The sequence below is a fragment of the Muntiacus reevesi genome, chromosome 22 (assembly GCF_963930625.1).
Source record: "Muntiacus reevesi chromosome 22, mMunRee1.1, whole genome shotgun sequence".
NCBI lineage: Eukaryota > Metazoa > Chordata > Mammalia > Artiodactyla > Cervidae > Muntiacus > Muntiacus reevesi.
The window spans coordinates 24,876,826-24,890,747 of NC_089270.1; the positions used below are offsets into that span (position 1 = coordinate 24,876,826).

Consider the following 13,922-nt stretch of genomic DNA (forward strand, 5'->3'; position numbering starts at 1 on the left):
AGTCGCCGACCCTGCTCTGGCCTGACCCCTTGGGGTCAGCGTCACAGCTCTTCCTACCTCTGAGGTAGCCCTGTCAACAGCAGCCTGCTCCGCTCGGCCTTGGATCCTGAGGACAGGACCCAGGTCTTAACATCTCTGCATCTGGAGAACTTAGCACAAGCCCCCCTGCCATTCGATACTAGAAGCTAATGCTTCCTAAAGCACTTAGTATGTACTCAGTAGTGTTCTGACTGGATGACAGGCTTCTGTGGATTTAATTCTCACGGCAGCCCTGCAAGGAAAGTGAGAGTGTTAGTCGCTCAGTCATGTCCAACGCTTAGCGACGCCATGGACTGTGCCCCCTCCCGCCACCCCGCGCCGGCTCCTCTGTCCATGGAATTCTCCGGGCAGGGATACTGGAGTGGGTCGTCATTCCCTTCTCCAGAGGATCTTCCTGACCCAGGGATCAAATCCGGGTCTCCTGCATTGCAGGCGGATTCTTTACCGTCTGAGACATCAGGGAAGCCTGCCTTACAAGGAAGGGATGCTATTATTTCCACTTGATAGATGAGGAAACCAAGGCATGAAGCTAGTAACAGATGAAGCCAGGATTAAATGCAAAGCCTGGCAGCCAGATCTCAACCCGCACTTTACCCAGTGTGTTCAGCCACTTCTTAACAGGAATCTTCAACAGAGAGCCTTGGGTGAATGGAGGACAGAAACGTCAAGGGAGATAGGATTATGTGGTGATATTGAATGTATCTAGTTTATCCAACACCTCTGAGAAATTAGATACCGCAGAGATGTTAGTTTTTCAACTGATTAAAATGATTCCTTTTGATTTCCTGATCTCAGGCATTATTGTTTGCTTTCTGTGAGGTGAGGTTTTTGCCTGAACCTTCAGGAGTTAAAAAAAAAATTTTTTTTGTTTGTTTTAAAAAGTAAAAACCTCTTTAAAAATGATTTTAAATGAAGTAATCTCAAATCAATCATTTATTTTCCTGCCATATTAAAATAACTCATGGGGCGTAACTCAACCTTCTCTGAGTGACTAGGACCATCATTGTGATTAGCAAATAGTAAACTATTCTGAGCCTGGGCTGTCCTGGACCTTTGACATCAGTAGGATTTATTATGAGCTTTTAAGTAGCAGGGACCACATGCAGGTAGTTTTGTTATTGTTCAGTCGCTCAAGGTCGAGTCCAACGCTTTGCAGCCCCACAGACTGCAGCCCGCCAGGCTCCCCTGTCCTTCACTATTTCCCTGTCCTTCACTATTTCACTATTTGCTCAAACTCATGTCCATTGAGTCGATGATCCCATCCAACCGTCTCATCCTCTGTCGTCTCGTTCTCCTCCTGCCTTCAATCTTTCCCAGCATCAGGGTTTTTTCCAGTGAGTTGGCTCTTCCTATCAGGTGGCCAAAGTATTGGAGCTTCAGCTTCAGCATCAGCCCTTGCAATGAACATTCATGGTTGATTTCCTTTGGGGTTGACTGGTTTGATCTCCTTGCTGTCCAAGGGACTCTCAAGAGTCCTCTGTGAAATCAAAAAGCATAGTGTGGTCAAACCTTTGGAAGAGCTGTGCAGTCTCAGATATTTATATTACTGTGCATAACTTGCTGTTTAGTACTAGAGAAGAACAGCGACTCATCTACTTTCATGCACATGTAGGTAAGCATTTGTTTCTTGTTTGCTTATCTCTTTATTTTATAATCTAGAACAGGTTTAAGAGGCATACTGGTTTCTTTTCCTTCCCACCCCCCTCTTTTTTTAAATTGTGGTCTAATTGCTTTACAATGTTGGGTTCATTTCTGCGGTATGACTATGTGAGTCAGCTGTATATATACATAGATCCCTGCCCTTTGAACCTCTCTTCCAGCCCCCATCCCACCCCTCTAGGTCATCACAGAGCTGGATTTTTGTTTTTTAATTTTATTTATTTATTTTGGTTGTGCTGGGTCTTCGTTGCTACGAGGGCTTTTCTCTGGTTGCAGTTAGCGGGAGCTGCTCTCTAGTTGTTCGCTGGCTTCTCATTGCCGTGGCTTCTCTTGTTTTTAAGAACAGGCTGTAGGCCTGCGAGGCTTCAGTAGTTGCGACTCCTAGCCACTAGAGCACAGGTTCACTAGCTGTGGTGCATGGGCTTAGTTGCTCCAAGGCAGGGAGCAACTTCTGGATCTTCCTTACCGATCAGGGATCAAGCCTGCATCTCCTGCACTGGCAGGCGGATTCTTTACCAACTGAGCCACCAGAGAAACCCCACAGAGCTGTTTTTGATCAATGACTATATTAAGTGATGAAATGATTATATTTGAGGGCCTTCAAAACAGTTTTCAGATTTATATTACAGCATTAAAATTATCCAGATACCCTTTTCCAAGGCGGGGGGGGGGGCGGCAGAAACTTACAATCTACCTGAGATGTTAAGATTATTTATTTACATTCTAAATGAGGTCATTAAGCAGTTTATGACTGAGTGCCAGAGGCGTGGTATAGAGATGAGAAACCCAACTTGTGACTGTGGTCAGGAAAAGCCTCTGGAGGAGGTGGTGAGAAACCCCGTTGCCCAATGCCTGTGTCAGAATTATAAACTCTAAATTAGCTCTGTTCAATGGAAATATAATGTGAATCACATATGCATTTCAGATTTTTCTAGTAGCCACATTAGTAGTAGCATTTTTCTAGTAGCATTTTTTCTAGTAGCATTTCCTAGTAGCATTTTTCTAGTAGCCACATTCAAAAAAGTAAAAAGAAACATGCAATTAATTTTAATAGTATATGTTTATTTTACTCATTCTGAAATAGTATCATTTCTGAATGGATAAAAATGTGGTATGTATACGCACACACAAACATATACATATACAATTGAGTACTATTCAGCTGTAAAAAAAAAAAAGAACAAAATTTTGTCATTTGCAATAACTTAGATGTACTTAACGGGCATTATGCCAAGTGAAATAAGTCAGAGCAAGGTAAATTACTGTATGATATCACTTCTATGTGGAATCTGAGAAATACAGCAAAGTAGTGAATATAACAAAGAAGAGGTAGACTCACATATATAGAGAACAAACTAGTGGTTACCAGTGGGGCGGGAGCAAGGGCCAGTCTTAAGGGTAGGTTAGTAACAGGTACACACTATTAGGTATAAAATAAGCTACAAGCTTATATTGTACAACACAGGGAATGTAGCCAATACTTTATAATCACTATAAATTAATTTTTAAAATTGTGAATCACTATATTGTAAACCTGTAACTTACATTGCACAGCAACTATACTTCAATTTAAAAATAAACAATAAAATAGTATCTCTTCAACATGTAATTGATATTAAAACACTGAGATATTTTGCATTCTTTTTTTTTTTTTTTTTGGTACTGTTTTTGAAATCTGATGTGTATGTCACCCTTACAACACATTTCAGTTCCAATTAGCCCCAGTTCAAAGGTTCAGCAGACACAGGCCGACCAGGTAAGACAGCACAGCCCTAGATGGAACAGGAAGAATAGTACGCAGCCATGGGAGAGAAGGAAAAACATGGGCATTTAATGACCATCTTCTGTGGACCAGGCAGGTTCACGACTGGCATGAGGCATTTAATGAACAAAACATCGGTCCTGTTTTTATGTAAAATTCTGATATTTTGTTCATCATGAATTTTTGGCATTAATTTTGATTTTTTAAATTGCATTAAAATATTATTTATTTTAATTACGGAGTGTTTGGGCCCCTCTTACATTTTGTACCCAAGACAGGTGCATCATTTCCCTCACCCTCATCTCAGGCCTGGCAATAGGCACTTCCTACTAACTTTGCCAGTACCTCATTTGGGGGCACTCTCCTGAACAAGGCTGAACTGGATATCAAAACCAGGAGTGAACTCCTCTAATTGACTAAGCCTTGGGCATTCATTTTGTTAAATTAATTTTCAGTTGAATTCACCTTAGAAATAAAAAGACACTGGTAGACATATTGAAATGGAAACTGAATCTATGAGCTGAAAAATCTGAAAATGTTTTGGAACCAAACTATAATCTCGGAGAGAGTTATTGGCTTTGATTGCCTAGTCAAAGTAACCCCAGATTGCTTTTCCAAATTATGGGGAAAAGAAGGAAAGCAACAGGTTTTTTACTCTCTCTGGGGTCTTATTTCCTTCCCACATTATAGCTGGAATCTCCAGTATCTGCAGTTTCTCCCAGTATACTGAGAATGTGTGGAAATAACTTTGATGATGAAAGAAATGAAAAGTGTATTACTTAACAAAATGTTGCTTATTTTCAAACAAGATCCTTTTCTTTCTTTTAGGGAACTCAGAAACAAGGACGATATTCAATTTGGAGATAATGGAACAACAATATCTGCTGTGAGCAACAAGGCCTATGTTTTTGAACGAGACAAATCTGTTGGAGACCCAAAAATTGACTTACTTAGAACATTAAATATTCCTGCGTTGGTAAGTAGGCATTTTAAATCTCATTATTGTGGATTTTAGAAGAAAGGAAAAAGCTAAGTCCATTACAATTTTACCTTTAGGAACTATTAAGTTATATATGTGGGTGTATATATATATATTTTTAAAAATATGTATATATTTTAATGTTTTTAATATATATATATGTGTGTGTGTGTGTGTATATATATTTCCCCTTACGTTCTTTAAAGTTCATTTTAGACTCTGAGGTCTTTCAAATGTGGTCTCTTCAAATGGTAACAAAGTGCAAATTTTAAGATTTTTTTTTTCAGTTTCTTCCTGTGTGTTCAGGATGAGACTTGTACAAATAAGCGTGTTTCTAGGATTTTGGAGGGTAGCTGATCATATTTAAAGTGTTTATTTTCCCTCTTGTTTTGGTTCAGAAACTCTAGCAATAGAATTTGCTTGCTACTTTTTTTTTAACTTCTTATTTTGTATTGAGGTACAGCAGGTTAATAGTGTTGTGATAGCTCCAGGTGAACAGTGAAGGGACTCAGCCATGCACAGACATGTATCCATTCTCCTCCAAACTCCCCTCCCATCCAGGCTGGTACAGTGTAACCCTGAATAGAGTTCCACACAATAGGTCCTTGTTGGTTATCCATTTTAAATATAGTAGTGTGTACATATTTAGCTTCCTATGATGGATTTTTTTAAATCCTCAAAATATGTTTTGACTTTCCCCCACCTCCTTTTAAATAGCAGAGACTGGGCTGTTGAAGACAACCTAGTATAAATTTTTGGGCTCTGTTTTTAATGGCAATTATAGCTAATAAAAATATACGAGACCCAAGAAACTTCTACTCATTCCCTCGGAGGCTCCCATCCTACCTCCTAGGTGACCACTACATATGCGCCTGGACAATTATGGTGGACCCAGGACCTGGAAAGTATTAGACCCCAGATCAAGCCTAGCCCAGCTGCCTAATAGGGCAGTTTATGGGGGCACCCCCAGCCTCTAGCCCTGATCAGGAGGAAGATGGTGCCACCTTGTGGCAAAGATGCCAATGCATTGCAAGAGTTGTTCCCTTTCTGTGGTTCCTGAGTTGCAAGTGAGGATCACGTTTACAAAATGTACTGCTGAGAAAGAAGAGATTTATTCTTCACATTCAGCCAGAGAGGCGCTCACTGGCTGCTTTTTCAGCTGTTTGATCTCAACACTTATATTTAGGTCTGCAGCCCCCTTTGCTGAAGGGGCAGAAGGTGGGTGGGATGCAGACACAGCTGTCTGAATTTGCCTGTGCTCCTCAGACCGCCATGGAATGGACCCAGCTGCCCATACTCCGGGATCTCATCGAGGCCCTGCTGAAGGCCTATCGGCAGAAGCTCTTTGTGACCCACACAGTGGATGAACTGCTCTGGGGTTACAAAGATGAAATCTTATCTCTCATCAGTGCTTTCAAACACGACATCTCTCCTTATTTTGGCCTGTTTTATGGGGTAAGTCGATTTTTCTTTTCAGAAACTGTGTGTTCAGCTGAAGAGGAGGGCATTCCAAGCCAGATTATATCTTCACTTTGGGTGAATCCCTTGTAGAGTATGTGAAAAATAAGAAAGTGCTTTAGTAGGGGAAGAAAAACTTCTCCCACAATTTCAACATGCTACCATCACTGACTTTGAATGAGTGTGAAAAATGTATGAAGTGGGGCTGTGCCATTAATCTTTCAAAGTGTCATAAATATGAGTGATCAGTGTCAAGTCTTGTTTTGATGGCTTAGGGACTAAACCCATGGATCAGCCTGACAAAGGCAAACGAGAAACTAAATAGGGATGTGATAGTACATTAGGGATGGGAAGTACTTATATTTTCAGACATCTCACTTGTGAAAGATGTTGGATAATTTGAAGCTCCATGTGCCCCTCACCTATGATTTATTTAGCTTGTAAGTGGAATTTTGCATCATTTCTTTGCAGATTTTATTTACTTTGATTTGCAACCAAAAAAATGGGCTCCCCTGGTAGCTCAGCTGGTAAAGAATCCACCTCCAAGGCAGGAGATCCTAGTTCGATTCCTGGGTCGGGAAGATCCACTGGAGAAGGGATAGGCTCCCCACTTTGGTATTCTTGGGTTTCCTTGGTGGCTCAGTTGGTAAAGAATCTGCCTGCAGTGGGTTCAGTCCCTGAGTTGGGAAGATCCCCTGGAGAAGGGAAAGACTACCCACTCCAGTATTCTAGCCTGGAGAATCCCATGGACTGTGTAATCCACGGGGTCACAAAGAGACGGACACAACTGAGCAAACCAAAAATACCAGCATTCAAGTAATTATTACTTGAAGTATATGTTATTAACTGCCTGAGCTTGAAATAAACTAAAAGTGAAAGTGTTAGTTGCTCATTCCTGTCCAGCTCATGGCAACCCCATGGACTGTAGCCCTCCAGGCTCCTTTGTCCATGGAATTAATTCTACAGGCAAGAATACTGGAGTGGGTTGCCGTTCTCTTCTCTAGGGGATCTTCCCCACCCAGGGATCGAACCCACATGTCTCACATCTGCATTGGCAAGTGGGTTCTTTACTGCTAGTGCCACCTAAAAGCAATTAAAGTCTGTACCCCCCTGTCCCCCCCACCCAGAAAAACTTAAGTAAAATGGATAGTTGAAAGGTTGGTAAATGACAAACTCAGGAAGAGAGGGTAGGTTCAGGGCAGGGTATGTAATTGTGGTTAATTTGCCCATCTTTAAATTTGTGGTTATTCTCTGGCTCTAACTACTTAAGAATATCACCTCACCCTGTAATCCCTTAGCATTTCAGTTGGTAAATGGTGGTAACATAGCCCCTGTACCATCAGGAATATATAACACTTAAAAACTATTCAAACAAAATGGTAAACAACTTTTAGATATTACCTTCACAAGAAGGAGGGTCCTAGGACTACGGTCCCACCAACCCTAAATCCTTCACTCTGGGCAAGCAGACTCAATCAATGTTCCCTGCGAAGTTCCATCTGACAGAGGAAGCACTGATTTCTTGTTAAATTGTGACTAATCTCCTGTCTAGAAATAATTTCAGGGAAACTCCCTACAGAGAGATACAAAGGCTACCAACCATCTGCCAAGTAGATTCTGTTCCTCATACTTCAGTATTTCTCTGATAATTTTCGTTGTATAGCTTGCTTTTTGTTTTTACACCGACCTCATCAGACTGAGTGACTGACTTTTACTTTTCATTTTCATGCATTGGAGAAGGAAATGGCAACCCACTCCAGTGTTCTTGCCTGGAAAATCCCAGGGACAGGGGAGCCTGGTAGGCTGCTGTCTATGGGTCACACAGAGTCAGACACGACTGAAGCGACTTAGCAACAGCAGAAGCAGCAGCAGACTTAACGGGGCTTCCCAGGTGTCGCTAGTGGTAAAGAACCCACTTGCCAACGCAGGAGACATAAGAGATGTGGTTTGATCCCTGGGTCAGGAAGATCCCCTGGAGGAGGGCATGGCAACCTACTCCAGTATTCTTGCCTGAAGAATCCTGTAGACAGAGGAGCCTGGTGGGCTACAGTCCATGAGGTCACAAAGAGGCGGACATGACTGAGGCAACTTAGCATGCATGCATGCCTCCGACTTATAACTAATACCCTTAAATACCTGTTAAAAATGTAACTCACATTTACAGGCTGATTTGAGAAATTGGTACTTTTGCTTTCCCACAGGAAGAATGTATTGATTTACTTTATTTTTTTTTCTTTCTCTGCCCCCACTGTAACCCTACAAAACCCCATTAGTGAAAAAACCCTAGTTTTTTGCATTGCTCAGTTGGATTAGTACCCGGCATGGATTTCCCACATTCAGGAAAAGAGCATGAGACATTGACTCAGAGGGTCTGGATCCACGTCCTAACTGTTTAGTTTAATAACCAAGGGACTTTTCTGAGCCTCGGTTTCATCATTTGTAACTTGAGACTAAAGGTATCCGCACTTCAAAGCTTGTTTGAAATAGCCAAAATGAGAGTCCACAAAAGTGCTTTGCAAACTATAGATTGCAACACACATTTCAGGAACCCGTTTTTTCTTTTCTGTGACTCACTCGGAAAAGAAGACCTTGAATTACTAACAATATGAACGACTGGTATATGTTTCCATTTCGGAGCCAAATAAACTCTCTCTACCGTTGTTTTTAAAAAGGCAAAGGTGTTTTTTGTTCAGTTTTTTATCTGCTCTAGCCAAATACTGACTCTATCTCCGGCAGTACAGAGGTCCACCCTTGGGCTGCCATTCATTCAAGACTGGGACAGACCGCGGGCTTGTGCACTTTACTGGCACCTTCTGCTCTGCACCTGTCTGAGCCTGGCCTCCAGTCTTTCCTTCATCCCAGGGGTATCTACCACATTACCCTCTGATCCCCTAGACCCTTCCACCTGCTCCCCTGCCCCTTGTGACTAAAGAAGAAAACCTCAGTTAAGGCCATCGAACATTTTTTTCCTTCAAAGACTTTAACGATGAAACAATCGAATGATTTGGTTGTTTCATCTTTAAATGGTGGGTCAGAAAGTGAGAGTAAGTAGGACGAGATGATACAGGCAGTGTGTTGGCACAGAGCTCCTGAGAGCAAAATACCTGGCTGAGTGACTCTTAGTTGCATACTGCAAAGCCAGTCAGGATATCCGTACCTGTTGATTTTAAGGTACCTCTGTTTTCCTTGGCATAAAAGAGGTCAAGCACCTCCCAGAGAGTGTGGATTCTTGGATGTGTTATATAAAATGATGGTGGTTGGGAAGTATCTTCGAGAGGTCAGCCAGTCCTATTGCATGGAGGCATTATGCATGTATTATGCTAACAGTATGAATGATGTCTTAGTCTCAGAACATTTCTCAACTTCCTGCAGTAATATGTTCCTTGTATCCAACCCACATCCCTACTGCAATTACACAAAACCTATTTATTCCTATTTTTCCTCCAATAACAAAAGTTCTAGTGAGTAACAAGGAAGCATTGATATTCTGTGTCTGACTCTTGGGCCACTAACAGTTGGGGAGGACTCTTTGAGTGACTCTGAAATATTTAAATGCTTACCCACATAGCTTCACCTACATTCAAGTTAGTTGGGGGACTGCAAGAAGTAACACATAAGTCTTTTTAAAGTTTGGTAGTTCAGCATTCTTTTGTGTGAATATGCTTCTAAGTTATTGTATGTTCACATTGTTGCCCTCAAAGAGAGGTCCCTTCTCGTATCTTAAAGTCATATAAAACTTCATATGTGGAACACAATGTGACTATTGTGTATGTGGCTAGTGTTGACATACTGACATAGTTGATGAAATAATATTGTGACAAGAAAAACCCAAGTAGACCACAAAAAAAATTGAAAAGAGAATTCATAAAGGGTATGAATGTTCTTTAAGGCAATTGATTGAATGGAAAAAGAATTCAACCTCACTGAATACAGAAATGCAAAAAGAAATAAGGAACCCTTTTTTTGTTGACCCAATACGCAAAGTTTAACAAAAGGCATCTGAGGAATGTAGATTGATGTATCTTACTGTTTCCACTGAGTGATCTTGAGCAACTTGGTAATATGTTTCAAAAGCTTTAAAAATGTTAATGTCCTCTTATCACTTTTAGTTGGTCTATTTAGAAAATAAAAGCACAGAAAAGTTTTTAGTCATAAAGATATGCATACATTATTCATAGTAGCAAAAATTTTTAAACTAGATATTCAGTAGTAAGAAAATGGTTAAATTATTTCCACCTAATATGAAGTCATTAAGTTGTACCTAGGAAGAACTTTTAATAATACAGGAAATATGTTATATGCATAACTAAAGAAATTGTATATATGTATAAAAATTGTGTACAGCCTATGCTACATATATGTATATTACATATATATATATATATGTATAAGTTCTATAAACAAATTTTCTGTAGAAAAAAGACTGAAAAGAAACAGACCAAAATACTGAAAAAAAAAAGTGTATGTTGCTTCTTGAGGTCCTCCACTTAACTCAAATGTGGTCTAAGCTAACTGGTTAAAAATTTAAATGTTTCAGAGTAACCCATGGTATTTCCCAGAAACCAAAACTCCATCCTAGGTGAAGAGCTTGTAAGAATGTACAGAGTATCTGTGCCATTAAGAAGTGTAACTTGGGAAGAATATTCAACTCAAGAAAATTTTGGTTGAAGAATGGAGTTATATTAATACCACTTTCTTCTATTCAAGTATAGTCAGGTCCTGGCCCTGGATTTATGCTTTTATATTTTTTAATTGAGATATAATTCACTTAACATAAAGTTCAGCACTGAAAAGTGTACAATTCAGTAGCTTTTATTATATTCACACAGTTGTGCAACTGCCTCCACTGTGTAATTCCAGAACATTTTTTATCACCTACCCCAAAACCCACAGACTGTTAGCAGTCTCTTCCATTCCTCATTCCCACCAGTTCCTGGTAACTTGAATATACTCTCTCTCTCTGTAGATATGCCTATTGTGGACATACATATAAATGGAATGGAATTTATGTGAAATCATATAAATGATTTCACACCCATGTTGTAGCATATGTCAGCACCTCATTCTTTTTCGTGGCCGAGTAATATTCTGTTGTATGGATATACCACACTTTGTTTATCCATTCTTCAGTTGATGTATATTTGATTTATTTATACTTATGGTAATTAAGAATAATGCCGCTATGAATATTTGTGTACAGGTTTTTGTATGACCATTAGATATAAATTTTGGAGTAGAATTCTCTTGGGGATATTATAGAAGTGGAATTTTGGAGTTTTATGGCAGCATTATGTATAACTTTTTGACCAGCTGACAAACTGTTTTCCATAGCAGCTGCCACATTTTACATTCACACCATCAGTGTGGAAAGGCTCTAGTTTCTCCACATCTTCACCAACACTTGGTCTTTTCCCTTTTTAAAAAATTGCCATCCTCATGGGTATGAAGTTGTATCTCATTGTGGTTTTGATTTGCATTTTTCTAATAACTGATGATATTGAGCATCTTTTCTTGTTTTTATTGGTTATTTGGATAATTTCTTTGGAGAAATGTCTCTTCAAATCCTCAGTCCATTATTTAATTGGGCTCATAACTTTTTAAAACCATAAAGTAATAATAGAGCCAATATGGGATTTAACAAATAGTCACTCTATTCCCTAGTTCTGGTTCAGTCTCATGAGGCATGTAGGTTCCACTGGGGCAGTTTCATAAAGATTAAATGTACTAGCTACTGTATCATTTAGGGTTCTCTAGAAAAACAGAATCAGTAGAGATTTGTGTATTTATTGAGGGATTTACGTTGGGTTGGCCAGAAAGTTCATTTTGCTTTTCCCCTAGGATGTTATGGAAAAACCCAGATGAACTTCTGGCAAACCCAGGATTAAGGAATTGGCTGATATGATTGTGGGGGCTGCCAAGTGGGAAGTCTGAAATCTGTGGGACAGGTTAGCAGGCTGGAAACTCAGGCAGGATTTCTATGCTGTAGTCTTGAGGAGAGAATTCTTTTTCCTCTGGGAAACCTCAGATTTTGCTTTTAAAGCTTTCAGCTGATTAAATGAACCTACGTACATTATCAACAGTAATCTCCTTTACTAAACCTGAACTGATCACATCTACAGTATATAGCAACATCTAGAGTATTGTTTGGCCAAACAACTAGGCACCATAGCCTAGCCAAGTTAACACATAAAATGAACCTTCACAGTTATCTTAAATAGCCATATTTACTTATTTTCAGAAAAATGGGACTAATGATGGAGACTATGTTTTTCTAACTGGAGAAGACAATTACCTTAACTTTACCAAGATTGTGGAATGGAATGGAAAAACGTAAGTCTAATGGCTTATCAGTATAATTATTTTTTCAATTTTCATTTGAATTGAATGTCCACTTCTGCTTTATTTTTTTTAAAAATTGGCACAATCATTTTTGGATAAAAAAATCTATCAATTAAAAATCTATAATTATGTAAAATATCCTATAATATAAATAATATAGTCTAAACATGTAAAATTATTATTTTGTAAATCAGGATTGGGGTAAGGTACTCCACAGATTAAATGCTAATAATCTGTAGGTCTCTCGCGGTTAAAGCACAAATCACAAGCCAGTGAAAAGTTTCACTCTTCCACTTGTTACTCTTGTTGTTTAGTCGCTCAGTCATGTCCAACTCTTTTGCAGCCCCATGGACTGTCCTCTGTCCATGGGATTTCCCAGGCTCTAATACTGGAGTGGGTTGCCATTTCCTCCTCCAAGGGATCTTCCTGACCCAGGGATTGAACCCACATTGAGTGATGTGTGGCTGCTGGGCAGATGTTTTTCAAATTGCTGCCTGTTTGGGGGGAAGGAAAGAGATTATTTTTTAAAATTTAATTTAGGGATTGTGCATTGTTTGTGTATCTTCTTTTACGATGAAATACATTTCAGTTCAGTGCTATAGAATTTAAAAATTATTTCACATTTATAATTTATAAACAAAGTACCTCCAAAATCAAATTTCTCCAAAAAGGAACTGAGGCAGCTTGCAATTAAGTCACACATGAAGTAAAATAATTTTTTTAGGTCATAGAAATTAGAAATCTTCAAGAAAAAGGAGGCTAATTATTCAGGGACTGTGGTAAGAGGAATTTTCTTCTTCAACATTAAATTTACTTTAAAGCTTCCCAGAAATATAGGCAAGAAAACTGGTGTGGAATATTATCTTTACAATTTTCTATAACGCAAAAACTGTCTTTAAATTTTTAATTTGTTATAATACATATATCCTGGTACATACACATATATTTACATACACATACATACACTCATTCCCAAGGATACAAGAACCTTGAAAGAATATAAGAAACTGGCAACAGTGTTGCCTTTGGAGGCATAACTAGATGACTGGATACTGGGCTGAGAGAGAAATTTATTTGTAAACATAATATAGCTGGATTTTGTTTTAAAGCCAATCTGTTGTTTTCTTTTCAGTTTTTTAATTGGAGAGTTTAATCCTTTTATATATGTGTTGTAACTACTGATACAATTACCATATAATGATATATTATTTCATATATTTACACTTATTTCAACATTCTTTTTCACCCTTAGCTTGTTATGTCTATTCTACCCTTAGATTATACTTAATAGTTTTTTTTTCTAACAAAATCTAAAGTTAGCTATTATCTTTCTTCTTCCAATGAAACAATACCTTTACGCATTTCTTAACACAGCTTCTGTGTTATTCTTCTCTGCAACTTGTTTCACCTTTTTAGAAAGCCAAATATAACTTAAAAGTTCATTATTTTTATGGTAAATTAAAATAGCAATGTATTTTATTAATTTATTAGTACTTTTCTTCTCACATCTTCCCTTTGGGTTTAGTTTTCTTATCGCTGAAGATCTTTAGTACAGTGGTTCTCAAACAGCGGCAACTTTGCTCCCCAGAGGACACTGGGTGATGTCTGGACACATATCATCACAACTGGAGGTCGCTACTGGCATCTACTGGGTAGAGACCTTGGATGCTGCTCAACACCCTGCAG

General features: G+C 38.9%; 1 protein-coding gene across 1 annotated transcript in view; it reads left to right on the forward strand.

Moving 5' to 3' along the window:
• Nucleotides 1-13,922, forward strand: part of SCARB2 (scavenger receptor class B member 2) — a 74,686-nt gene that overhangs the window by 35,835 nt on the left and 24,929 nt on the right. The window contains exons 3-5 of the mRNA XM_065913971.1: nucleotides 4,289-4,436; nucleotides 5,706-5,894; nucleotides 12,136-12,227. Of these exons, the coding sequence (XP_065770043.1) occupies nucleotides 4,289-4,436; nucleotides 5,706-5,894; nucleotides 12,136-12,227 (429 nt within the window). The remainder of the gene's footprint in view (nucleotides 1-4,288; nucleotides 4,437-5,705; nucleotides 5,895-12,135; nucleotides 12,228-13,922) is intronic.